Raw genomic sequence first — 24,982 nt, 5'->3', positions numbered from 1 at the left:
TAAGCAAAATAACTCACCACAACTGACTCCATCAGTACCCTGCGTGCAGGATGTGGCTGCACCACCAATCCTCTCAGTGGCTTTTCCAGGTGAACAATCACTTTCAGGCTGGCCTCTATTACATTATTGTGGGCTTCCAGCTCCACCTTCACTGGATCCTTGTGTTCCTCCATTTTCAGACTAAGATCCAGCACTGCAAACTGGCTGGGCTCTGCAACCACACCACCAGATCCTGGGTTTGCCCCCAGCTGACAGAGTGCTGGATTGGACAAAAAATCCAGGGGACATTCAGACTTGAAAGTGGCACTATGATTACTGCCATGCCAAGATACCATTGTTGGGTCACGAGACTGCACACGGAGTAGAAGCCGGGTGTCATTGGACTGAATGTAGAGGGTGCCATTCTGCACAGGGGGATGGAGGATTGTCAGGCCCAGTGGAGCCACCACCCGCAATGGGCACGATGCAGAGACTGAGTACGACGGTTCAACAGAAGTCACCTGAAATGTAAATGCATTTTATTTAAATTATTACTATTAAATACAAACCACTCTAATAAATGTGCTAAAAGATAACAGCCAAAAACTTCCTCAAATGTTTAAAACCTAAGTATCTTGCAACATTGGTGTTATAGGAAAAAAAAAAATACTAATTCTAACACTTCAAACTCCTCACTACAGGTTCCATCTTCTTTAGTGGCCTCCACCTGCATGTAGAAATCTTTCACATGCATGCTGTGTTGATGGCTTACCAGCAGGCTGTAGTTTCCAGGTTGAGGAAGCCCAGCAGACAGCTGCGATCCCTGCAGCTGAGTCGTACTCCGTTCCATATAGAGCACTCTGACAGGGCAAACCACTTCCTCCAGCCAGCCTGCTTCGCCAGTCTTCACCAGTGTCTCTATGTCGAGCTCCGGGTCAGGCAGAAGGTCAGGGTCATGGTCCGGTGAACTGTCTGCTGGGAGTCTGGTGTTATTGATCCAGAACCACTCCGATCGTTCAAGACCTAAAACAGGTTGTCGCCATGGTGACTGTGGGGAAGACTGGCAGTGAAGCAGGGAGGATGGACCGGCATCATGCTGCAGAGCGATCACATCACCACGTGAAACCAAAATGTCCTCCAATTGGTCTTTTAACTGTGAGAAACAGGGACCAGAAAGGTTTAAGTTAAAGGCAGATACCAATTTGTCTTTAAATACATGTCTTTACTGAACACAGTTTTAGTAGTGACCTAACAGGCATTGCACAACAGCAGCAATCATTTAACTGTTTATCTATTTTGATTGTATACATACTCAAATTAAGTCACTGATATTAGAAGCAAAAGCGAATCCTCTCACCAGCACATGTAAAGCTGATCCTGCTGGCAGACTGAAAACCACCTCGTCCTGTAGGATGTATCGGGGCCTAAATGTCCCAGCTGTCAGGTGCTGAACAAGGGTGCAGTTAGGACAGGAAGATGGTGGGCAGGGATTAGAGAGGGGCAGGCACCGACCCTGGAAGGGACACCACTGCTGTAGTCGGGGGCAAGAGGATGGATCACTGCTCTTGGTGTCAGTTGAGACACAAAGAGCTACCGGGGCACATGCTGGGCCTCCGCAGCCTAAGACAAGAAGCTTTGTGTTATCTCTTAAAAATGAAATTTTTACATGCAGCAGTGTTGTTCAACTTCAATTCTATTGAATATGCAGATGGGTAGTTATATAACAATAATGATTTTTCATTAGCTGCTCATATAGGTATGAAAGTGCAAAAATGTAGATTAAAGGAAAGAATTACTGAATGAGAGAAACTAAATCAAACAAGAAAATCTCGTTAAAGCAAGTCAAAAACTGTGCACTTGTGGAACAGGAAAGTGAAAGATGTGTGTGCATGTACGTCTGGGGTAGACTAAATTTGCCATCAGTGTGATTAATACTAAACTACATTATCCTTTTATCTCCTCCATCTCGTCCCCTACCTCACAGGCTTGAAATCAAAGACAGGAAGCGCTCAGAACTGAGATGACCTTGTTTGTTTGATTTCCTTCCCTTCATGTTTTACTATACTTTCTGTCTCCATGAAAATTTTATTTTCACATTCACCTACCTAACAATTTAAGACAAGCCTGGTCAGTGTGTCTGACTAGAGGTGTGGGATCAGGTGGCTTATATGTTTCTTAACACCTGGCGAGTGTATATTAGTGAGTTTCTGTGTGTCTGTGACTCACTGGGGAGCAGCAGGTGTGTGCCGTGATAATGACAGTGAGGTCTGTATATCTGAAATCGGACGTTGACTTGTGAGCTGAGGTTCTGAGTGACAAATTCCAGGGAGGACAGACGACCTCCCTGAACAAAGCTCAGTGCAGGGAACAACAGCATCTGAGAAATAAAGCAGAAGCAGCTTAATGAAATAGACTCTGGAATGAGTCTGACGCATAAAAAAAAAAGAAAGATATTAAGCTGAGATATCTCCTTACCTCAATGACACCGCTGGGAGGTTGTGAAACAGAGTGGAGTGAGGGTGAAGCACTGTGGAAAGGATTATGGGAAGGAAACACAGCCATGCCAACCATGTAGATCCCGGCATCTGGAACACGGACTGGAGAGGCAGAAGAAGGATGCATTCAAGGTGACAAAAAAGCACAGAGGATAGAGGAAGTAACAGATTTCAACAGGCAATTTTTTTTAGATTTCCAGGTACTTTGCTTACTTAAAAAAAATAAAATAAAATAATAATAATAATAATAATAATTCACCATAGTGTATGTCTGTATGTTTGCTTGCATGTTCTCCATCTCCTGTGCATAATGCAGGGGTCTGGTAGTTTACGGAGAAAAACCCCCCTCTAAAAACCTTGAAAGTTGGCATACCAAGCAAACATGTCCATGTGTGCCCATAGTGGGTAGCTGTGGGTGAACTTGGACCTGTGCGGGCAGGGCAAACCCATACTTATCCCATGTGGGCCCCAAGTGGATGTGCCCACACAGGGCCCACAACAGTTTTGGCGCTTGGGGCTCCTATGTGGAACTAGGGGCCCACTGCACTTTCTCCCTTTGGGCCTCCAAGAGGGAAGCCCACTGCGTGCTGCCCATAGAACAGCTAGGTGGGCCCCTGGGGTTACTATGGGCAACCAAAGACCAAGTAAATTATTTGACAAAATTTGAGGGAGCATTTTCTTGAGTTGGTAGCTCCACACTTTGGTGGTTTACACATTTGCATACCAAGTAAACGTGTAAACCGGCCTTGAAGGAGATACATATCTCTTTTGTGGTTGTGTCAGGAAAACAATACAATGAATATCTTGCAAATCAAATGTGTGGCATTGCTCTGGTAACCAATTCTTAAACACCTTGTGAATAAGCAACATTTTTGATCGACAGTATGCTCCAACCTCCATATCAGTTAGAGGCAGTAATGCACCATAGGGCACATATGGGCATTGGTGCGCAGCCCACTGTGGGCCCACATGGACCCCTAAAAAACAAGCTGTCTCGGTGGTTAGGTAGGTAGGAGGGAGTCGGGTATTAAATGCTCTTCACTTTCTATAAGTGACACATGAGTTTGGTGCCCAGACACAAATGGTAATTTTATTCTACTGAGGTAATAAATCATTTAAATAGGAGACGTCTGGCTAAGCTTAATTTGCATACAATTCTAGGCGCAGTGGGTAAAATTGCATTAAATCTGTTCCTCAGTTTTCATTTCATTTCTCTAATCTAGTTATGTGGACTGCTTTATATTTGGATTATGAGACAGAATGTCAGTGAGCTTACCTTCGGCAGTGTACTGGCACATATACGGCCACTTGGCATTGCATTGGTATGGACTGGTGTGACCGCGTGCTTCAAGGACGACGCACACATTGCCACGATAGCTCGTCAAGCGAGGATGAAATATCTCCTCTCCCTCCTGCATCTCTGATCCGTTCACCCAGTGCAGCTTGCCAGGGGTGTCTATATCAGTCAGGCCCAGCCACACACCTCGCTCCCTGGTGCAGAAACAAATAGATAATGCACAGATTAACACTGAATGATTGACATTTAGCTACGTAACTTGAACCTCGCACCATCTTTTCAGAATGCACACAGGAAGACACATAACAAAGGTGAGAAAAAACGAAATGCAGGAAAAAACAGAAAAGTTGTAAAAACATTCAGAAGTAAATGAGTTTGACTGTTAATAATTGAGAATGAAGTCTGCCAATTGTGCTCTCAATAATCAATGTTTGCAGGACTGAAAAGTGGTTTTGATTGAACCCTGGTGGGATAATACGGAGATACTATGTTAGATAAATTGGATTTTGGCTCAATGTGTCCATTAATGGACCTCGCCGCTCTCCACTTTGATTTTCCTTCCTCCTACGCACAGTTAACTGAAAACAAAATGGCCTTCCCTCTAAAAGAAAAGTCAGCGTGATACTCACCGTGATCTAAGGACAGGGGGAAACAAATCAAACATTTTAGACATTTTGTTTGAAGCAGGTTTAAGCCATTTTCTGACATTTTCCAAAAATCACCTGGATAAAAGCAATTTCCTTTTCTTTCCTTTTCTTTTTTTTCTCCCACTTTTCGGGATTTTTCAAAACACCTTTGATAATGACATCAGAACGAGTGACCAGCGGTTACACAAAGGCAGAAAAAGAACAAGAAAACGTCTTTGTCGCACAAAACAAAGACAGATTCTAAAAAAAGAAAGAAAAAAAGTTCCTTATATAAGAGAGGGGTGGAGGAACACACGAGCAGAAGAGGATGGCGGGGATAAGCTCCATCTGCAGCAAGTTTTTTTTCTTCTCATCCCCTTTGGTATACGAGTCCTACACTCAAATTAGCACACAAATGTACACACACAAAAACCCAGATTCCTACGGCGTTAACGTTACAATGCAGCTGTGCTTTTACAGATGTGTTTTTGTGACCTTCTTACACTTAAACACAAAACACCGAAAGCCTTCAGACCAGTGCGAGAGCAGAATACTTTTACAAAACCAAAGCAAAGCCAAATCCAGAGCTTTGTTCATATACATGTACAAACGTACATGCAGCAAAATAGTGTATCCTATCAATGTGAATGAAACAAAAACACATAAGTCAGGGGTCACATTCAGTCAAATAAGGATAAGTTCACACACACAAACACACAAACACACACACACACACAGAGGAGGGGAGAAAAAAGACAAACACATTTTGCATGCACCCTTTTCCAAACCATGTAATTCTGTGAGTGTCAGTGATCGAACGTTTAACATCTGTTTTCAGTATTTTTGTCTGTTTTGATACTTTTTGGCTGTCGTTTCAGCAAACAGACTGGACCATAGCTTTGTTTGAGTTTGTCACTGAAATAGGGAAGACGAAATGTGTGAGCTGGCGGTCCCTCCAGTGACACGATTTAGATACTTGCTTAGAAATAAGACCCGTTTACACCTTTAACACATGACATGACGTTTCAGTCGCTGAACTTAAGCTGGCTACAGAAGAGGGGCAAGCAAAGATTTAGTATTGTTTTTTAAAATTGAAGCTTTAATTTAAAATGGAGCTTTTCAAACAGCTCAACAATTTATTGCAGTCTGTCAGAAAACTCTGTGAGCTAAATGCACATTTCCCAGGGTGGGAAAATTAGTAAGGTCTGAGACTGATAGATGGAGAGAGATGTATGAAAAAGAAGGAAAGGAAGGTGGAAGAAGAGGAGATTATCTTCAACAGTAAGGACTGCTCAGAGAGTGACATTTTATAGACTGAGCTGAAGATGAGAGGTGAAACGTCTTCAAAAAACCTAAAGAAGTCCAGTTGCTTTTCTTTCCAAGCTCCTTAGATTACCATTCCTGGATGAATGACAACCTACCGGTACACAGATATTTTATAGACTGGAAAGTTAAATCTTAAATGTAATATCCTCATTTATTTTAAGGTCTTTAAATCAGATAGTGGTGATGTTCTGATAAATAATGTTTCTGTGAAACATCTAAAAACAAATTTAAGTATACTGTAAATTCTACCTTTTATAATAGCTATAGTGTCTATAGTCCACTTTTATCTTCATGTGTATTCAGTTAGCTAAATCCACAAAGAGCAGTGAGTATTGGAGTAGCTGCACAGGTCAGCTGATCACAGTCCCTACAGGAAGAAAAAATTATTGCTGCTCACAAAACAAATTCTTATGTGACCAGGCTGTACTGCTACACCTGCTCTTAGGGTTCCCTTGGTAACAATGCACAGATACATTAGTTCTTGAGGAAAAAGATTAACTGAAATTATTTTCCTGTTTCAGTTTGTGAAACTTGCAGAAAGAGTAAACACTCACTGCGTGACTTTGGTTGCCAGCAGGTTACGCAGCTTGTCACTCCTGACTATTGCCAGATCCCCACCGCGGTTCAAACACTGTTTTCGAGCATCAGTCCAGCTCAGCTCTCCTGGAAGGATCTGGAAACAGCTTGAGGACTCGTGATCGTGCGTCGCATCTACTGGACAGAAAGGAGAGGCTGGAAGGGAACAGAAACATGAATGTTGTTTAACAAATACTCTGAAGGTATTCTTTCTAGAAAAAAAAAAAAAAAAAGTGCAGCTACTATTTCATAATTAAAAAAAACCAACTTAAAACATGCTGAAGTACAAAATAACAGTAAAGTTAGTAAGTTGCATATGATTGCAAATCAGTGTGATCAAATAATAATTCTCATTAGGAATGTGTTTATTTGTTTTATTTTTTACTGGCCTCAAATATTTGTTGTAGAACATGCAGAATATGTCTCTCAGTCAAAGTCTTCGTTATTTACGATATAAAAAGAGCTATAAAAATCTGTAAAAAAATTTGTTTAGAGACTTCACAGTGAAAAAAAAAAAAAGCAACCTGAAGAGTTTCTAAAAGCCTCAGACAAACAGGCAAAAAATGTAGACACAAGAGATGTTGATATATGGGTGCAAAGTAAAGCACGAGGGGGGAGACAGATGAAAGACGCGGGGCCTGACTCACATCTCTAATGTGCAAACACAAACACTCCTTGGCTGAGACAGTAGAAAAAGGAGTACTGGCATTTCTTTCCTATCATGACGAATTTGTCCTTCAGCAAATCACATTAGTTTCATAGACTCTTTGGCACTTTGTAAAAATTCTTTCTCATAATATCTCAAAGAAACAAACCAGTGAAATGAGCAAATAACAGTTAAATATTACATTGTGAGAAATTGTAAGGGAGTGTCTTAGAAGAAGAGAACGAGTATAACAAAGGTGGAAAATGGAGGAGAGGGACAGTACTGTGCAAAAGTCCTCCGTTACCGCGCTTTTCTTTATAATTTGCTAGGAAATGGGAGATAGGTGCAGCAATTTATTGAAACGGGTTCCTTTTTATGTTTTTCTATCCAGGTGTACGATTACTGAATATGCAGTGTGTTTGGGATCATTATCATGCAGAAAAATTACGCCAGCCAATCAGAATTCAGCCTCAAAAGTTAAGCAAAGATTTTGGATCAACATCTGACAAAATACTTTGGCAGTATGTTGTCATAATTCATAATTTCTTAAGGGCGTGACTTTCAGACACTGTTAATCTACAGTGGACATGTTTTTGGCCTTGCTTTTGGCCTCCATTTGTCAAATTCCCTCTCATATTTTAAGGCCACACTGCACACTTTACAGAAATGAAGAGTTTTTGGCTGATAAATGATGCAAAAATACAACCCTATGTCTGCCAAACTGTGTTATTTTGGGTATTTTTCAAAACTTCAAGCAAAGAAATGGAGAGAAATTATTTGTTCTTGTGACGGGCTGCTGGTAACAAAGTTACTGACAACTTTAAAGCACAGGAATGTCTGGCACCCTTGGAAAACAGAATATAAAAAAAAAGAGATCTTTCTCAAGACCTTTGTCCAGTCGAATGTATTTAGTTTATAGTTTATATAAAAGTTGGTATGTCTGTGCGAAAAAGGAAGGTGAGTGAATAACAAATGCATAGCTAAGACTAGACTGAACAATCACTTGAATGAGAAAACTTTGAGCTCAGGTTGTAGAGTGCAGACACAAAGCTACAAAGGTTAAACCAATTTTATACAGCTGCTTTGGCACCACAAAAACACATACATATATATACATTTAATACTAACATGCTCAGTGCAAAAAGGCAAAATCCGAAGACAAAGTTAACAACTAGCTGTAAAACTTAGTAGGTCGTGCCACAGCTGATTCCCATCAGATGGCTACAAACATACAGAACAAGTGCTACTGTTACACCTGTTGGCTGGATGTACCATACAAATGCTCAGCTACAGTGTCAGCGCTTCATTCATAACTGTGCATAACTGGTTTTTGCTGTTCCCAAGTGCCCAAAAAGAAATGCTTTCTGGAAATGATTGTGATCGTGCAATGTTGATCTTTTATTACTGCCAAATTTCTAATTACAAAATATCAGCAGATTAAACAATTTAATCTTCCAACCAGATGATGGTAACTCCTGTAAACATTTATCCTTCCAGTTTTCCAAATAACCCCCACAGAGAAGCATTAAGCTAATGTTCAGATTTAATCAGCAGGGGAGAAAAAACTAATTGGATGTTGATGATCACGAGGAGCTCGAAATGTGTGAAATTTCAATAACTGAGATTGCGTGTTGGTATACTTTACCTTTGGCAATTTGGACATCATCTTTCGTAATCTTCCAGTCTACATTCAAGCCAACTGAGCCCCAGCTGACAAGTGTGAGCTCCAGACTCCTATTGGCCACAACAAGAGTTGGACAATGCAGCTCTAGTTTAGGAGGAAGCATTATAGTCACCTCCCCTCGTGCAGACACCTGAACACACACAAGTAACATTTTAAAATCCAAACACACACATACACACACAAAGTTTCTTTCTCAAAAAAACCTCTTTGAACATACATACAAAAATTCAGCCTGGATAAACAGAAGGTTTAAAATCCTGTTCTTTTTTCTCTCACCTTCTTATGTCCCGCCAAGGCCGTCAGACTGACTGTATAAGATCCTGGAAGTCCGTATTTGTGAGCTGATGCGGTGCTAACGGTTCCTGTGGTGTTGGCACGGGGTGAAAGGTCACCAAAGTCCCAGGACAGCGTCACAGGTGTGACAGAGGAGTTGGCGGTGAAAGTGACGTGGTTGTGAACGCTTTGCGGCTGGAGAGGAGTCAGCGAGACCGAGAACTCCACCACAAAGACTTCGCGAGCCAGAGCCCACCCACATTTCTGTGAATTAAAGGAACCCATATAAAGAAGAGCTGGTTTTGGTGTTAATACATACGCATTTAAATAAAATAATAAACAATTTTTCCCATTAATTGTTAAGATAACTGTGGTTTTCCTATTATTTCATAGTTCTGAATAAAATCTGATTATATAGAAACTGTTCCAATTTAAATAAACCATTATTACATTTTTATTTGGAGCTTTAACTAACTTCTATTCCAGATTTCCTCTGCACAGCACTCTTCAGGATATAGAGTCATTCAAACCACAGAGGGAAGTTGTTGTTTGGCTATTGAAATTTTACAGGAAATCCAGAATGTTGTATAATCAAATGAGGAAAGAGCAAAGAAAAGGAAACTGGATCTCCAAAACTTTCTTTTTAATCGAGTGACGGCTGACTTACAGAGAAAATATAAAAACGTACATAACGGAGCACCAGAGGTTATAAACCGAGTCTGACAGAGCAATAATCTTTACACAAACCTTCATCACATCGGGGTTCGTACAGGCAGCAGAACACTGAGACGTGCTGATATAGTTGGGGTCCGAGTTTTTGCTGCAGAGGCATTCGTGCTTCTCTCCTAAGCCCCCATACCGATGCGATTCATTGAAACACACACTGTGACACTGTTCCCGTGTCAAGTTTCGGAACGTGGAGTAGGAGAAGATAACAAGTTCACTTCGTCCCAGTCCTCCACTGTTGCTATCCTCAAGGCACGCAGCATACAGACCTGAAGTGGACAACACAGGTTTAAATCTCACAGGCTTATCAGAGATATCAGAGCATGCTCTGCCTTTATCATAAATAAAGGCAAAGATTTTTTATCATGAATCTCCATAAAGTCTGCAAAATACTAGCGGTGGGGGAAGAAATCGATACTGTGATAATAATGTATCGATACAGGGACAGCAGAAATCGATATTTTGTTACAAAAAGGTTTTTGTGCTCTGACTTCAGAGCATGTTGATCCTTTTTCTGAATCCTGACATTCCTTCACTGTCCAAATGTGTTTAACTTTTTTTATGGCAGCAATAAATATGACAGTTTACTTATTTTAATTTAAGACATGTTTTATTTTAATTAAGTTTAAAACTTTTTTATTTAATGTAAAATTATATTTTGTTTTAATTTACTTTCAAATTCTTCAGTTGCTGAAGGGGCTGCATAGTTTTCATATTGCATAGTTCAGAATAGCTATAATTGTACCAGATGCATTCAGTTAAGTTGGACTAGACTGTAATACAAACCGTTCAGTTTGTCAACAATATAACTGACTGAAATGAGAGAAAGACTGAGTGCGAGACTTTGATATTAGATAAAATGAATATTGATAAAGTTTACCTTAATGTACAGAATCTGAATATTGCAAAATATTTAAAAAAAATTGCAATAATATCGTATCGTGTGTTAAGTATTGTGATAATATCGTATCGTGGGATGTATGGTGATTCCCACCTCTACAAAATACTACACAATAATGTTTGTTTTGTCTGAGGTAGAAAACCAAACGGTCTAAGTATTTCACCTTTGTTGCATCTTCAGTTCATCGAGTTACTTTTCAAATATAAGTCCATGAACTATTTATTGTATGATGTATAAGCACTGAAAAGAGCAGGAAATGATTTCTGGTGAATTCTATAATGTGCACGTTTTCTTTTAACTTCACGAGATGATGAGTATATTTACCTGTATTTGTTTTCATATCACAGGTGGGCAGTCTGACATTGAGTAAAGGCTGATCTTGGAGGTCAAGGGGGTGGCTGCAGCGCAATTCATTTGAGCGTCGAACTTGCACCCCTTTTTGCTGGAGACAGCTGACAAATCGGAACAGCTTACAGTCACACTCAAAGGGGTTACTGCTTAGATCACTGGAGAAGAGACGGAGACAGACAAGGAGACCGAATCATTAACTGTTAAACATCTCAACAGTCACAAGGTTGAGCACCGTGGTTGCCACTGCTAAACTGTCATCATGCGGGGATGACACATTTATAAACCATTAAAGCTGCATTAATATGTGCATAACCAACAAGTAGCCTCTCTCTAATCAATTAAGAACGCTCTCATTTATATTTGTGTGTTTGTGTCTGTTGAAAGCCTTTCTCAACCTCATTGTTGAGAAACAAACCTACAGATGATATGCCATCTCCTTAAAAAGGCTAGCTCATAATGTGTATGAGTGGTGTGTGTGTATTCAGCAGCTCAAATCATAATTACTGCTAATTATTGTCTGATGTGAATGTCTTATGGACTCTGTAATTTAGGAATCATCAGCCATCTCTTTATCTTTTTTTAATCACAGCAAGTAACCAATAAAAGTGACATTTCAGTTTGATTATTTAACAACACTTAGCCACTGCTTTCCTTTTCAGTAAACATCATATTTTAAATCTCTTATATGACTTAATGCTAGTTTCAAAGACATATTTAACATAGTTACACCTATAAATTTACAGAGCCAATGCTGATATCAGATGTCGGCCCAGTAATAACGGGACAGCTTGAGCTCAGCTGTTCTTTAGTGTTGCTCTATTAGAGACAATTCTTGTATTCTATATTATATTTACGGATTTATATCCACATACTAGATTGTGGCGGAGGTGTGGTCCGGGGCGCGGCTGCAGGGGAGGAGTGGTGCAGTGAGCTCAACGGGGCGGTGCTGGTAAGAACAGCTGATGGCGATTTTGGACTGATGGTGGTTTTCCTTCCCTTTATATAGTGAGGCGGAGAGGAGTGGAGGGAAGGAAGCTGGGGAAACCGACCGCTGTCAAACGGTGTTCAGCTGTCATTCTGTGGACACTCACAATAAACGTGCATCTGATGTTAACGACGTGTGTGTGGGTGTATCTGTGCCTAGCGGGTGTCACAAGTGGTGCCGAAACCCAGGAGCCTGCCGGTGTGGGGATGTCCGACCCGCAGGCTGCGCCGCCCGCCCAGGCTTTGCAGTTTTTGGCGCAGATGCTGGCGGAGATGGCGAAAATGAACCACGACCATGCGGCGGCCCAGCGGGCTCACCTGGCTGCGCTGCAAGAGCAGACGGACCGGCAGACTCTGGTTCTGGAGCGGCTGGTTGGCGCCACTGCCCCGGATGGGGGACGGGGACGACCCCCAGGTTTTTCTGGAGACTTTTCGTGCCACGGCGGAGGCCTGCCAGTGGCCGCAGGTGGAGTGGGCTCCGCGTTTGCTTCCTCTGCCGTCGGGGGAGGCTCGGACGGCGGCCCTGAGTCTGCCGCCGGCTTCGAGGGGCAGCTTCCAGGACGTGAGCCGGGCGGTGGTGGACCGGTTGGGACTCACCGCTGAAGATCATCGCCGGCGGTTCCGGGCCTGTCGGCTGGCCGTGGCAGATCGGCCGTTTGCTTGGGCCCGGAAGCTGCATGACGCGGCCGTACGCTGGCTGCAGCCGGGATCGTCAGAGGGTGAGACGCTGCTGGTGGGCAAAGTGGTGCTAGAGCAGTTCGTGGAGGGGCCACCGTCCCGCGAGTCTGGAGGTGGCGGTTACGTTGGCGGAGGACCACCTTGCCGCTAGAGCAGGGGAGCCCGGGGACAGCGGCCGGAGGCCGAACAGACAAGCCCCGGTGCCAGCACCGAGGCGCCGGATGCCCGCGCCAGGGCAGGCAGAGCGGACGCTGGCGTTGAGCCCCACTAATCCTTTTGCCGCATTTAGGTCCGATCCCTGGGAAGGCACAAGCAGTGCCGCACCGGAGCCACGGAGAGCAGCACAGACGCCGGGGCAGGAGTGCTGGAAGTGCGGACAGCCGGGACACCTGAGAAGGGACTGTCCTCTGATGGAGGTGGGGCAGGTGTTTCGCGTTGCCGGTGCTCCAGCGCCCTCTCCCGGTCCGGGAGGGACATACAGCATTCCGGTAAGGACTCGAGGGGGTATACGCCATGCTTTGGTGGACACGGGCTGCACGCAGACCCTCGTCCACCAAAGCTTGGTTCGCCCCGGGGCATTGCTGGAGGCAGAATGGGTGGAGGTGTGTGCATGGTGATGTTCACAGGTATCCCATAGTGCCGCTGTTATTAAAGTATAAGGGCAAAACGCATAGAGTAACGGCTGCGGTTAGCCCGCGCCTGTCGCATCCCCTAATTCTGGGTACGAATTGGCCGGGGTTTCATCATCTGTTGGGACAGTACGCGGGGGTGCGATCATGACGGCCAGTAGCATGTAGTGTCTGCGCCGCGCTCAGTGGTGACGCGGGGTCGTCCGACTCTGGGGAGGGGGAGACGGCGGGTCCTTCACAGGAAGCCCCGCCGGCTCCGGAAGTTCCCCCCACGGGTGATTTCCCACTGGAGCAGTCTCGTGACGACACCCTACGCTCAGCCTTTGACCAAGTGATTGAGATTGATGGTCACGTGGTGCGCCCTGAAGCCGTGCGGACCTACCCACACTTCATGTTAACGAAAGATAGGTTATATCGAGTGAGTCGTGACGCTCGCACGGAGGTGACACACACCCAGCTGTTGGTGCCGCAGGGCCGCCAGGAAACGATTTTCCAGGCGGCTCATTATAACCCCATGGCAGGGCATATGGGATACGAAAAAACTCTGGAGCGAATAACGGCCCGATTTTATTGGCCGGGCGTCCGAGCGGATATGCGCCGCTGGTGCTGGTCTGCTGAGTCCAGGGAGAAAACGGCCTTCTCCACTCCGTACGGTTTGTACCAATTCGTTACGCTTCCGTTCGGCTTGTTCGGGGCCCCTGCCACCTTCCAGCGTCTCATGGACCGGGTGCTGCGCCCGCATGCTGCGTATGCTGCTGCCTACTTGGATGACGTGATCATCCACAGCGACACCTGGGCGGAGCATGTGCAGCGGGTGGCCGCGGTCCTGGGGTCCCTGAGGGAGGCGGGGCTCACGGCCAATCCGAAGAAGTGTGCAGTTGGACGGAGGGGGGTGCAGTATCTGGGGTACCACTTGGGGGGCGGGCAGGTGCGTCCACAGGTGGAGAAGACGGCGGCTATCGCATCCTGCCCGCGCCCTAAGACCAAAAAGGAGGTGAGACGGTTTTTGGGGCTGGCGGGTTACTATCGCCGGTTCGTGCCGGGGTTTGCGCAGCTGACCAGCCCCTTAACCGATCTTACCCGGAAGGGTGCTCCAGATCTGGTCCAGTGGACGGGGCCGTGCCAGGCGGCGTTTGTGCAGGTGAAAAAGGCTCTCTGTGGGGAGCCGCTGCTTCACACTCCTGACTTTTCCCTCCCTTTTGTTCTGCAGACTGACGCCTCGAACAGAGGGCTGGGGGCCGTTTTGTCCCAGCAGGTGAGGGGGGCCGACCGTCCCGTTCTTTACATCAGCCGGAAGCTGGCGGAGCGCGAAAGACGGTACAGCACCGTGGAGAAGGAGTGCTTGGCTATCCGGTGGGCGGTCGACTCCCTTCGCTATTACCTCCTGGGGCGCTCATTCACCCTCTGCTCGGACCACGCCCCGCTACAGTGGCTTCACCGCATGAAGGATGCCAACGCCCGGATCACTCGGTGGTATCTGGCTTTGCAGCCTTTTAAGTTCAAGGTGGTCCATAGGCCGGGGGCACAGATGGCGGTGGCCGATTTCCTCTCTCGCTCGCGGGGGGGGGGGGGGGGGGGGGAGTAGGTTCGGCCGGTGGGCTTCCCGGGGCGGGGCTGCAGGGGAGGAGTGGTGCAGTGAGCTCAACGGGGCGGTGCTGGTAAGAACAGCTGATGGCGATTTTGGACTGATGGTGGTTTTCCTTCCCTTTATATAGTGAGGCGGAGAGGAGCGGAGGGAAGGAAGCTGGGGAAACCGACCGCTGTCAAACGGTGTTCAGCTGTCATTCTGTGGACACTCACAATAAACGTGCATCTGATGTTAACGACGTGTGTGTGGGTGTATCTGTGCCTAGCGGGTGTCACAAAGATATTACTACATGTGAGCATGTGCAGGCAGAACCATACATTTTGTATTCTGTTTGTTTTTTGTGAACTATTTTATGATTTCATTGAGATTTAACAGAAAATAGCGCTCAAGTGGGCAATGACCCCACAGGTAGAATTATAAGAGATACACTTGAACTGTTATTATCGTTATAATAGATTTTATAATAATTATTCATATATATTTATTTTGTTTGCATTTATTTTATACACTGTGTATAAGTAAGGGGGATTTAGAGTAACACATGTAATTATGACATATTTGCAGGAGCTGGATGGTCACAGGTAAACTTTCTCTACCTAAAGAGACACTCTGTCTTTGTGAGGGAGACAAAGCGTAACTGTTACTGTGTAACTGTTACTGTGTAACTGTTACTGTGTAACTGTGCTCCTTTAAGCCACTACAATGAGCATAATAAAAGGATCATGAAATGCATGCTTAATGGTATTCAATCTGTGTTTTTATGCTTCAGTTTCTACAGAATAAGGGTATTTTTTAAAGACACGTGAGAAAGGGAAATGATGAAGAAGAATAAAAATAACAATACTGGCAATGACAGAAAAGAGAAAAAAAAACACAGAAGAGACAAAAAAGAGAAGGAACTGAAAAGATGGCGCAAAAATGACTGCAGGAAAAGAAGAGAAGGCAGAAAGAGAAGGTTATGTAACATGTGCCTCTCATTTAGATTAGCCTGTTATTGATTAGTCTATTTACAAAGACTCTGCACAAGAAGAAAACTTTTCTTTTAATGTGTTGTGTTTAATATGTTGAAGTTTAATTACTAATGTAATCAAAACCTTCCATCCAGCTTTGGTTCATGTACTGTGTATGTGTCCCCTGAACGGGGGACACCTGCTTATTTCATAATGTGCCATCAGGTATGAGAGACAAATATTCACAGACATAAAGCTTACAGTATACAGTAAGTGCAATTACTTACATCTGAGTTAGATTACATAGGTCGTCACATATCCTTTCTTCAATGGTGGTGATTTGGTTGTTGCTCAAATCACTGATGGAAACAAAGAGACAAATCAAATGTCAATATCTTAAAACAAGAAAAAAACAAAACAGAAAAGACTTTTTCCTTCACGTTTTCACTAATGTATACCAATTACTATCATTTTGGCAAGATTTATGTGACTAAAAATCCAACAAAAAGGTCATATAATGAATGAGTTTGCAAACCCTGTTTCTCCTACATTGTTAGATTAAATTAGTTAAAGAAATTAATAACTAAAAGTGCTGAACACTGACTTTTGCTATTTTACTTTGTCTCATTTCCATCTGTCTGTATGGAAATGCGCTCTTCCTCCTCTTCATCTCTCTCCCTTCTTCTCGTTTCCTTCTCTACTCCTTTTCGCTCCCTCCCTCCCTACTCTATCCAGAAGGCTACATAATGGAGCCGTTGTGTGGTGGTTTTGGAAGGAACTGATGGAAACCATCAGTCCTCTCTCATCATACACACATACACACAAACATGTGCTTAAACGCCCATTCAATGGGTGGAAGAAGTAAGGTAATGGATGGAGGAAGGGGGAGACCGACAGATGGAGAGAGGGAGGTAGTGGGAGCCTGGAGCAGTAAGCTGTAATTGAAGTTAATCGTCCTGTGATTACTGTGTGTGTGTGTGTGTGTGTGTGTGTGTGTGTGTGTGTGTGTGTGTGTGTGTGTGTGTGTGTGTGTGTGTGTGTGTGTGTGTGCTGTATACACTTCTTTTGGTGAACTTGCTCTCGTTTACCTTACTCCTGGGATTTCTGCCTACTTTAATCCAGACTAAACCAAGCTTTTGTCTTTACTGCTCTCTTTTCATCTTCCTCATACTTCTCTCTTCATAACATTGGTCAATATCTTTCCTGGACTTTCTACTCACAGGACTGACAGCAGGCCGCAGCAGAACAGTCCTCCGGGGAGAACATTGATCCTGTTCCCTTGAAGATGTCTGAAACATTGACATTTATTTAGCCTGATAAATGATAACATGTATCAGAGATGCAGTTAAATAAAAAGATAAATTAGATTTAAGTTGAATTACACAAACACACAATCACATAATGCAGTGTTTACTTACAGTTCTTGGAGGCCAGTGAGATGATGTAGCAGACTGGTATCAAGGGAGGAGATGTGGTTCTTGGACAGATCTCTGTGGGAACAAATATATCCATATTTAAAATGGGGGCAAGCTGACTAAATGCACACGCCTACACACAGAACTATTTACAATGCAATGTGATTGCTCAAGGACTTGGAAATGAAATGCAATAATATAAAAGGAAAGGAATAGGAAATGCTTAGGTCATACATACACTGATGGAGATAAATACAACCAGAAACACTTGGAGGTACTAAAGAATAACACAAGATGCTCCAGAACACAGGTTCTTTAGAGGATAAACCTTGGGTTTTTGTCATAGCTTAAGCTAGAAAACTACTTGGATATATTTAGAAACGATCAGAAAGAAGAAAAACGCCTTCGCTGTGCATGCGGCCAGGCTTATCTAGAGGTAGAGACCGAGTCCAGTATGAAGAATTGAAACTGTCAAAGAAAAATGAGTAAAGAAGAAGATTAAATATGAAAACTGGTTAATAAAATATGGATATTTAATAGGAAAACAAATAAATAAAGGAATTAACGGAAAAAGGAAAATAAAGGCCAAAATATTTATGTCACATTTTATAGATTAATTCATTCCTACATGTATTTTATATTATATCTGCTGCATAAAAGGGTTAATTTCTAAGTGACTGAGTAATCGGTTACTTTCAGTAAATGATGACTCAAATCCACAGTCCAGCTAACCTCATTCGCTCTGCAGTAAGCCACCACACAATGGGTGACCTATGATTGGCTCCTACCATTATGTTTTACGTAAGTACGAGTAGGAGGAGTCTGCACACCAAACTGTGTCTCAGCTAGCACACATGCCAGATGTCCTCCTTGACTTGATCTATAAAACGGGTGGGCATACCTACCACCAACACAAACGCAACAGAATAATTCTTGATGCAAAGCAAAAAAGCCAATCTTAAACGGTGAAGTCTGCCTAATGCCAGTATATTTTTTTTCTCTGTGGCCTCATTATCTAATCAGCAACTAATGACTCAAAATCATAAATGCTTTATCAGACTATTGCTTAATCTAAGGTGACGCCTCCTCCCACTGGCAAATGTTTTCCCCTTTTTTAAAGACAAATCCTCCCTCAGGCCTTGTCATCACTTCTCATCGAAGTCGTCATTCAAAATATTTCAATGGCTCAATGGTCTCGCTGAGCCCCTAAAATAATATCTGCCAAATCTCCCCGCTTGCCTTACAAATGGTGTTCTTTTCTAATTCCATGTACTTATTTTGTAACACTGGTGTCCGGACAGAAGCCCAGATGCCAAAGATGTTGACATCAGCGTGGTCAACTTATTTGACTTCAGAAAGCATGATCAATAAAATAAGCATGTGTGCAATGACTGGAGGGCCTCTTTAAACCCAAGTCAAGGCCCAAATCATGCCTTGGGGGGAAAAGGGGTTTTGAATTATCAAACAATATATGAAAAGTGATCTGGTTTTAGGCCTTCTGCAAGAATGAGAACATGCTTATTGATGTGAGACTGTTAGATCTACTATACACAACTGTGAAAGACGTAACCTAAAATATTTGTTTATTTTTTCTTATTTAACACTGATTCTCTAAAATCCTAAGGATGATTTATTGATTAAACTGCAATGATAATAGTTCAAATTCACATTTACTATACATTAAATACACACTGCTAGCAATACATTCTATAACTAAATCCTTGCATGCCACACTCTCTATACTGGAGCTCAAATTAGTGAGAAACCATCAGATAAATTACTAAGGAAATGAGAAAATTGGGTTGGTTAAGCAGTGGAGATGGGCTCAGTGAATGGCTTCAGTCCCCTTTGCATTCCTTCAAAGCAAAGCCACAGCTGCACGTGAGAACAGCGAGACAATCGGGAGACAAAAAGACCAAGGAGCAGGAGACAAAAAGCCAGAGGCTGTAAGGGAACAGAAAGCCCTGTAGCCTATAGGGATAAAAGAAGAAGGTGCTGGACTGCAGGAAAGCTGTAAATTAAAACTCATGAGGTTCAATCAGGGTGCTGATCGATATTTCTATTCCCAGCTGCTACGAATTCAGCAAATACAAATAAAAAACAAGACGATCTTCCGCAAGGGAAATCTGAATTGATATGTGCGGGACTGCGCTCCACTCTCTCACACTCTTTTCTGCGTGTGTGTGTGTGTGAACAGACCAGGACGCCGTTCCCAAAAGGAAACATCTGTACATTCCAGACAAGCTGTGTAAGAAAGATGGAGACAGAGAGAGAGAGAGAGAGAGAGAGAGAGCACTCTCCTCTGCTAAACCCATCAGAGGATGAACAGGACAGCAGAAATAAGCTCCGCCCACTAGCTGATCATTCACACATTAGACGGACGCTTCACCTTATGTAACGTGGTCGACATCCATGCCACAGCAGGAATGTGTGTGTAAAAATTTGCGTGTACGACATCTGAAAACTGTCTTTCACACCTTACGGGTAAGACCACACAGACAAGAGCAGGTTAAATAGAGACCGTCTGTATGTGTGCTTAACATGACCATATAATGTGACCTTCAGCATGTCTATTAGCAACAGACTCCCGTTCTCAGCTACCTCTGGACACACATGGTTTTACTTACACATAGGCAAACACACACATACACTTTAGGTATAGGCCTGTGCACAAGTGCACACACACACACACACAGCACACATATGGTTCTGTTTTACTGACGGTGTGGCCAGTGATCTAACAACTCCTTATAAGGCCTGTCTGGTGCCACTTATTCTGAGTTGGAGGATGAGAGCGCACACAAAAACACACACACACACACACACACACACACACACACACACACACACACACAGCCCTCATTGACTACACTGTGCTTGGGCAGAGGGAATGACACATGAGGAGTGGGCATGTGCTCTGCAGACAATATGAATACAAGAAAGGAAAGATCTGAAGTGAAACAGAAAGGGATGGTTTTCTTTTTCTACAAAAGAAAACTGAAATCTGTTTGAATCTGTCTTTGTTCCATCTGTGGAGAATTGAGAACAAAAAAAAAAAAAAGTCTTTAAAGCATAGTGATAAAAACTGGGTTTAAGTCAGATCATAGACAAACTGGTTTCTGCAGGCTTGTGGTGGTAATGTGGTCCAAGTCACTATGATTGAAGGCCAACGCTCCACTAACCCACTAAACACAGACTCCTCTGTGGTTGCTTTCATCTCACCTCAGCCTCCCTTTCCTCTGCTGCCCCCCCCCCCCGATTTCTCCCCCCTTTTTGGTTCTGCTTCTTTGTTTATTCCTGAAGTCTGCACGAGTCAGATGAGAAGGGGAGCAGGACAAAAGCTGAGAAAGCAGTAAAAAACGATGGAGCTGGAGAAAAGGACAGGTGTGAAGTGGAAGCCAAGGGGAAGTTGGAGGTAGTAGCAGTGAGTGACACGGGCCAGGTGTGGAGAACAATCACCCCACTGTGGGCTGCTTCGTTTGAGAGCTGCCAGCCAGAACCTCATGCCTGCGACAAGGGGTGAGGAGGTGGGGGAGATCGGAGTAGTCGGGTACTTTCCCTACTGCAAGAAAAAAGGGAGCACGAAATTAACAGGAAAATGGGGCTGAAGACGTTTGGTCTAAAAAGCCTTACTTTCTACTTCACAGACTGGCTCGCCTTTCCTCTTTAGAACATTCTGTCCATTTTTCCAGCTGCTGCTGCCTGGGTTGTCTGGTGTCCAGCTGGCAAGTTAAGGGCAGCTGTGTGCAGCAGTTTAACACTCTTATTGAAAGAATGATACACTGACATACAAACAAACTCTTTGACATACTACCAATCCATGCAGGAAAAACAAAACTAATTGTTCTTTTCCTGGTAAATGAAAGTGAGTCAGTGCCACATATTACAAGTCATTAAATATGGGTTTAAAACAAAAATGGGTCTCTCAAGCATCTAATACAACTGTGGTGAGACAATAAAAAGGGAAAAACCACTGAAAATTATGCATCATCTTGCAAAAAGCTGAAAAACCTCTGTCTGTGAGTCTGACTGTTCTTTGTCTGTCTCTACAACCATTCATCCGGTCCACTTCAAGTTTGGCAGGTGTACTGCTGTGTGCAAGTGCAGTACTCAATTTGATGAGCTGTTCTCTTACTGTGGCTAAAAGTTGCTCTCTACCACTACTGACTGCTCCACTCTGTGTGTTGGCTGTTTGTTGTTTGTTTAGCTGTCTTTGTATACTAATTTTTTTAACGTCTGTGAGAAATACCCTAGCTTAATCCTAACTTTAGACATAAACCTAACTAACCCGTAACTCTCAAACTGTTCCTTGAAAACATAATTGCAACATTTCATTAACCTGATGGTTAAAACTCAGATGATTCTAAACATCATCTGAGTTAGCTGGACATCTCATATTTATTACTGCATTGTGTGCCATGTCGGTCCAGTTGGTATACTTATTCTCACTGAGAAAAGCTAAGAAATTGTGGTGGTTGATGTTATTTATGAGCTAAATATTGACTTTTAGCACGTTACAAGGTGGTTGCTAGGCAACCACATTTTAACTTTTGTGGATATAAATCAATACACATAAATGAAAGAAGGAGGACAAAGGAGGGAACAACTAAGCTGTAGTGCCTCTTCACCTCACTGTGCAATACTTTTGTAAATAGTCAACGGTGCAATAGACTCAATACTTGAAATGTGCAATTCACTTGTATTTTTATTTTTATTCCTATTTATTCTATTTATCCCCTTCGTATATTTTATTTATATTGTCTCTGTATTTATATATATGTGTGTGTGTATAACTCTGTAACTTCTGTCGGTGCTGTGCTTTTTTGGAAATCGAATTTCCCAGAGGAACCCACCCGAGGGATTAATAAAGTTCTATCTTATCTTATCTTATCTTATCTGAATCCTTTTATAAGGAGTGGGTGCTAAACAGGTAATTTTAGGGTCTTACAAGGTTTGCCTGACAAAAAGTGACGGCATCATAACATATCATGCATAATTCAATTTTTTGAAATTGAATTATGCATGATATTAGGGGTTATTGTAGTAACTCAAAAATGATACACTGTTTTTAAATGGTGTTATAGGTGCAAAAAATTCTAGGTAACCACAGGTGGTTGCTACGCAACAGAGTACATTGTATGATCTGATATAGATAAGAACCTTCAGGGACATAAGATCTACCGGTGTACCAAGCTTGGTTGCTCAACTTAATAATAATAATAATAATAATAATAATAATAATAATAATGTATAGCTTATTGATCCCCGTGGGGAAATTCTTCTCTGCATTTAACCCATTCACTCAGTAAAGTGAACTTCTGATGGTCTGAGATGAGTTCCTGGACAAAGAAACAAACAAAGCACAGACAGAGATTTTGCGTGTTATAGTACATTTTTTTCTTAGATTTCCAGTAACAACCAAAATTTCCATCTTCTGCATGTTGTAGGCACAATCAAACATATATTTATCAAGTGTATCCTTAGAGCGGTCCTCTTCAAAACGGTAACTTTTACAGCTGCCTTAATGTCATGTGTTTGGGGGGGGACATCTTTGAATTGTTGCTAACAAAGAATACCGAGTTACAATCCAAAACAGGCCTCTGCATCAGTTGATTTTTAAATACAAAATCTTACAAGATATTTGGAGATGATTGTGCTTTGAAACACAGTCGGTAAAGATCTCGGAAAACTTTGCAACAAATGCAAACAAATACTTCTTCTACTACTTCTCATCCTGTTATATTTCCATAAACCAGCCACACAACACAGTCATTTTGAACAAATGCTTCTGCCAAATAAAGATGTGTGACAAGTGTGATTAATCGAGTAATCATGAGCAATTATTTCTCCATCATCAACGTCAGCCTCGATCATATTAAGATATTAATCTCATATTTATCCATATTTAGTGATGCAGTGAAATAGTTTTTCAAATGCAGCACCACGCAACATCAATTCATCATTTCTAATAACTGGTCCCAACAATTAGACATAAAAGCATACGAACTTCTGCTTGTCCTTTACTCTAAGAAACGTGTGGTGTCTGTTATATAAGCTGCGATGCTGAAAATGTTTTGTTGCTGACCTATAAGGCATTTTTCCATGCATATTTTCAGATGGTGGATTTTTTTATACAATTCTACTAAAGTTGAATTTGTAGCATTAAAGTGAAGAAGATGTGTGACTCATAAACAAATCCATGAAACCTCCAAAACGATTCACAAACTGCGCCAGTGCACACTGGAGGTGACAAATCTCAATCTTTAGTGTTATATGTACCTAAGCAGAGCATTTACTTGACCACAATCTACGTGTTTTCAGTTATATTCTTGTCTGCAAATGAAACAAACACATGTGCTGGTTTGTTGTAACTGTGCCAAGGTAACCCACAGACTGTATATAAAAGATGGATGCAGCCGCTATCATGTCACAGACTGGTTAATGAATTTGCATTTTTAAGACACGAGCTGAACGTGTTGTCTGTTATCTTGGTGTTTTGAAACTGATGATGAGTGAGGGGTTGATTTGACTAAAAAGGAACACTGTATGCTGACATCAGCCCACAACTTGCCAATCACAAGGTATATTGACCCTGCTTTATCATTCCTCTTGACTCTAATAGGGACCATAATTCATAAATTAAACATCCTACTGTATTTAATGAGACATGAGAATACTAAAACCACGCATACTCATCAGAAAAGTGTTAAGTGAGGTCACAGAGTAGAGGAAATCAGACTTCTTATTGTGATCAGAGTAGTCACCTACTTCTGGCTATTACAAAACATTTAGGCACTTCCATAATGGTTTCATTTTTCAGACCCGGAAGCTAAATTCATGTCTTATATACAATCTCTAATTAATCTAAAACAGGGGAATCAGATTTTTCTTGTTCCATAATAAAACTTTCCCTACCTAGTTGCAGTTTTAAGGCATCATGCAGGTTGCATTTAGATTTTGGTCATATGTCTGAGTGTACATATTTCAAGCACTGGGCTTAGTTCTCATGTATTGATAGCCTAAGGCTGGGGTCGTTAACCTGCGGCTCTTTAGTCCTTATAGTGCGGCTCCGCGTGGTTTGGGAAAATAAATTAGAAGTATTTAGCTTAAGTGTATTTTATTTATGTTAGTTATTTTTTTTAACTTGTAGTTCTAAATTGGAAGATTGTTGTGACATTGTAATATAAAAATAAAATTATATTTTATTATTTTTTTCATCGCTCAAAATAAGCGTCACACTCGCGGAAGCCGCTGTACCCGCCGAAACGCCGTGCATTTATCGAGATTTTCAACCCCAGGTAGGCCAATTATGGATCTTTGGATCCACACTGTCAGCAGCTCCACCGTGAACTATGTTAAAAACAAACACCGCTCACACCTCACAGATGGCAGCTTACAGTCCTGCATAAAGATGAAAGTACAGCCCCATTGTAAACATATCACGGCAGACCCGACGATGTTTCCGTGAACATACTTTTCAGTAGGGCTGCACGATTTTGCATAAAATGAGAATCACGATTTTTTTGGCTTAGAATTGAGATCACGATTCTCTCACGATTTTCTTTTCCAGTATAAATATTTATTGCACTTATTAACTGCACATCAACTTCGTAACAGTTGAGACTGAACATAAAAACAATAAATAAACATAAAAACAACAAATGTCTCACGTTTTGTGGTTGCTGCAACATGTTGTACTGCTTGAAATTCCGTCTCCACCGTTGCACGACACTGCGTGCATAGAGCAGGTAGTGCAACAATAGAAAAATAGTTGCGGGACGGCACTGTGTAGCGTTTGTCTAGGGTGTTGATCATTTTCCTAAATCCCTCGTTTTGCACAGTGTTGATGATATCTTTG

The 24,982-nt window shown here is 42.5% G+C and overlaps 1 protein-coding gene across 2 annotated transcripts in view; it reads right to left on the bottom strand.

Annotated features, from left to right (window-relative positions):
• The window catches only part of pkd1a (polycystic kidney disease 1a), an 85,344-nt gene that overhangs the window by 48,361 nt on the left and 12,001 nt on the right, over positions 1 to 24,982 (bottom strand). For both annotated transcript variants that reach the window (XM_086296555.1, XM_086296556.1), the window contains exons 2-15: positions 17,128 to 17,199; positions 16,930 to 16,998; positions 15,997 to 16,068; positions 10,854 to 11,035; positions 9,650 to 9,897; positions 8,906 to 9,166; positions 8,591 to 8,759; positions 6,278 to 6,455; positions 3,751 to 3,965; positions 2,455 to 2,576; positions 2,206 to 2,356; positions 1,337 to 1,599; positions 752 to 1,132; positions 18 to 500 (exon numbers count right to left, since the gene is read on the bottom strand). In XM_086296555.1, coding sequence (XP_086152681.1) covers positions 18 to 500; positions 752 to 1,132; positions 1,337 to 1,599; positions 2,206 to 2,356; positions 2,455 to 2,576; positions 3,751 to 3,965; positions 6,278 to 6,455; positions 8,591 to 8,759; positions 8,906 to 9,166; positions 9,650 to 9,897; positions 10,854 to 11,035; positions 15,997 to 16,068; positions 16,930 to 16,998; positions 17,128 to 17,199 — 2,866 coding nt within the window. The remainder of the gene's footprint in view (positions 1 to 17; positions 501 to 751; positions 1,133 to 1,336; positions 1,600 to 2,205; positions 2,357 to 2,454; positions 2,577 to 3,750; positions 3,966 to 6,277; positions 6,456 to 8,590; positions 8,760 to 8,905; positions 9,167 to 9,649; positions 9,898 to 10,853; positions 11,036 to 15,996; positions 16,069 to 16,929; positions 16,999 to 17,127; positions 17,200 to 24,982) is intronic.

This window comes from Aulonocara sp. 'chitande type north' Nkhata Bay, linkage group LG6 (genome assembly GCF_057382095.1).
Source record: "Aulonocara sp. 'chitande type north' Nkhata Bay isolate Kocher_YH1m ecotype deep benthic linkage group LG6, A_spYH_male_GT1.1, whole genome shotgun sequence".
NCBI classification, from domain to species: Eukaryota; Metazoa; Chordata; class Actinopteri; order Cichliformes; family Cichlidae; genus Aulonocara; species Aulonocara sp. 'chitande type north' Nkhata Bay.
Note: the sequence above shows the minus strand (reverse complement) of the source record. Positions and strands in the feature narration are given on the sequence as shown.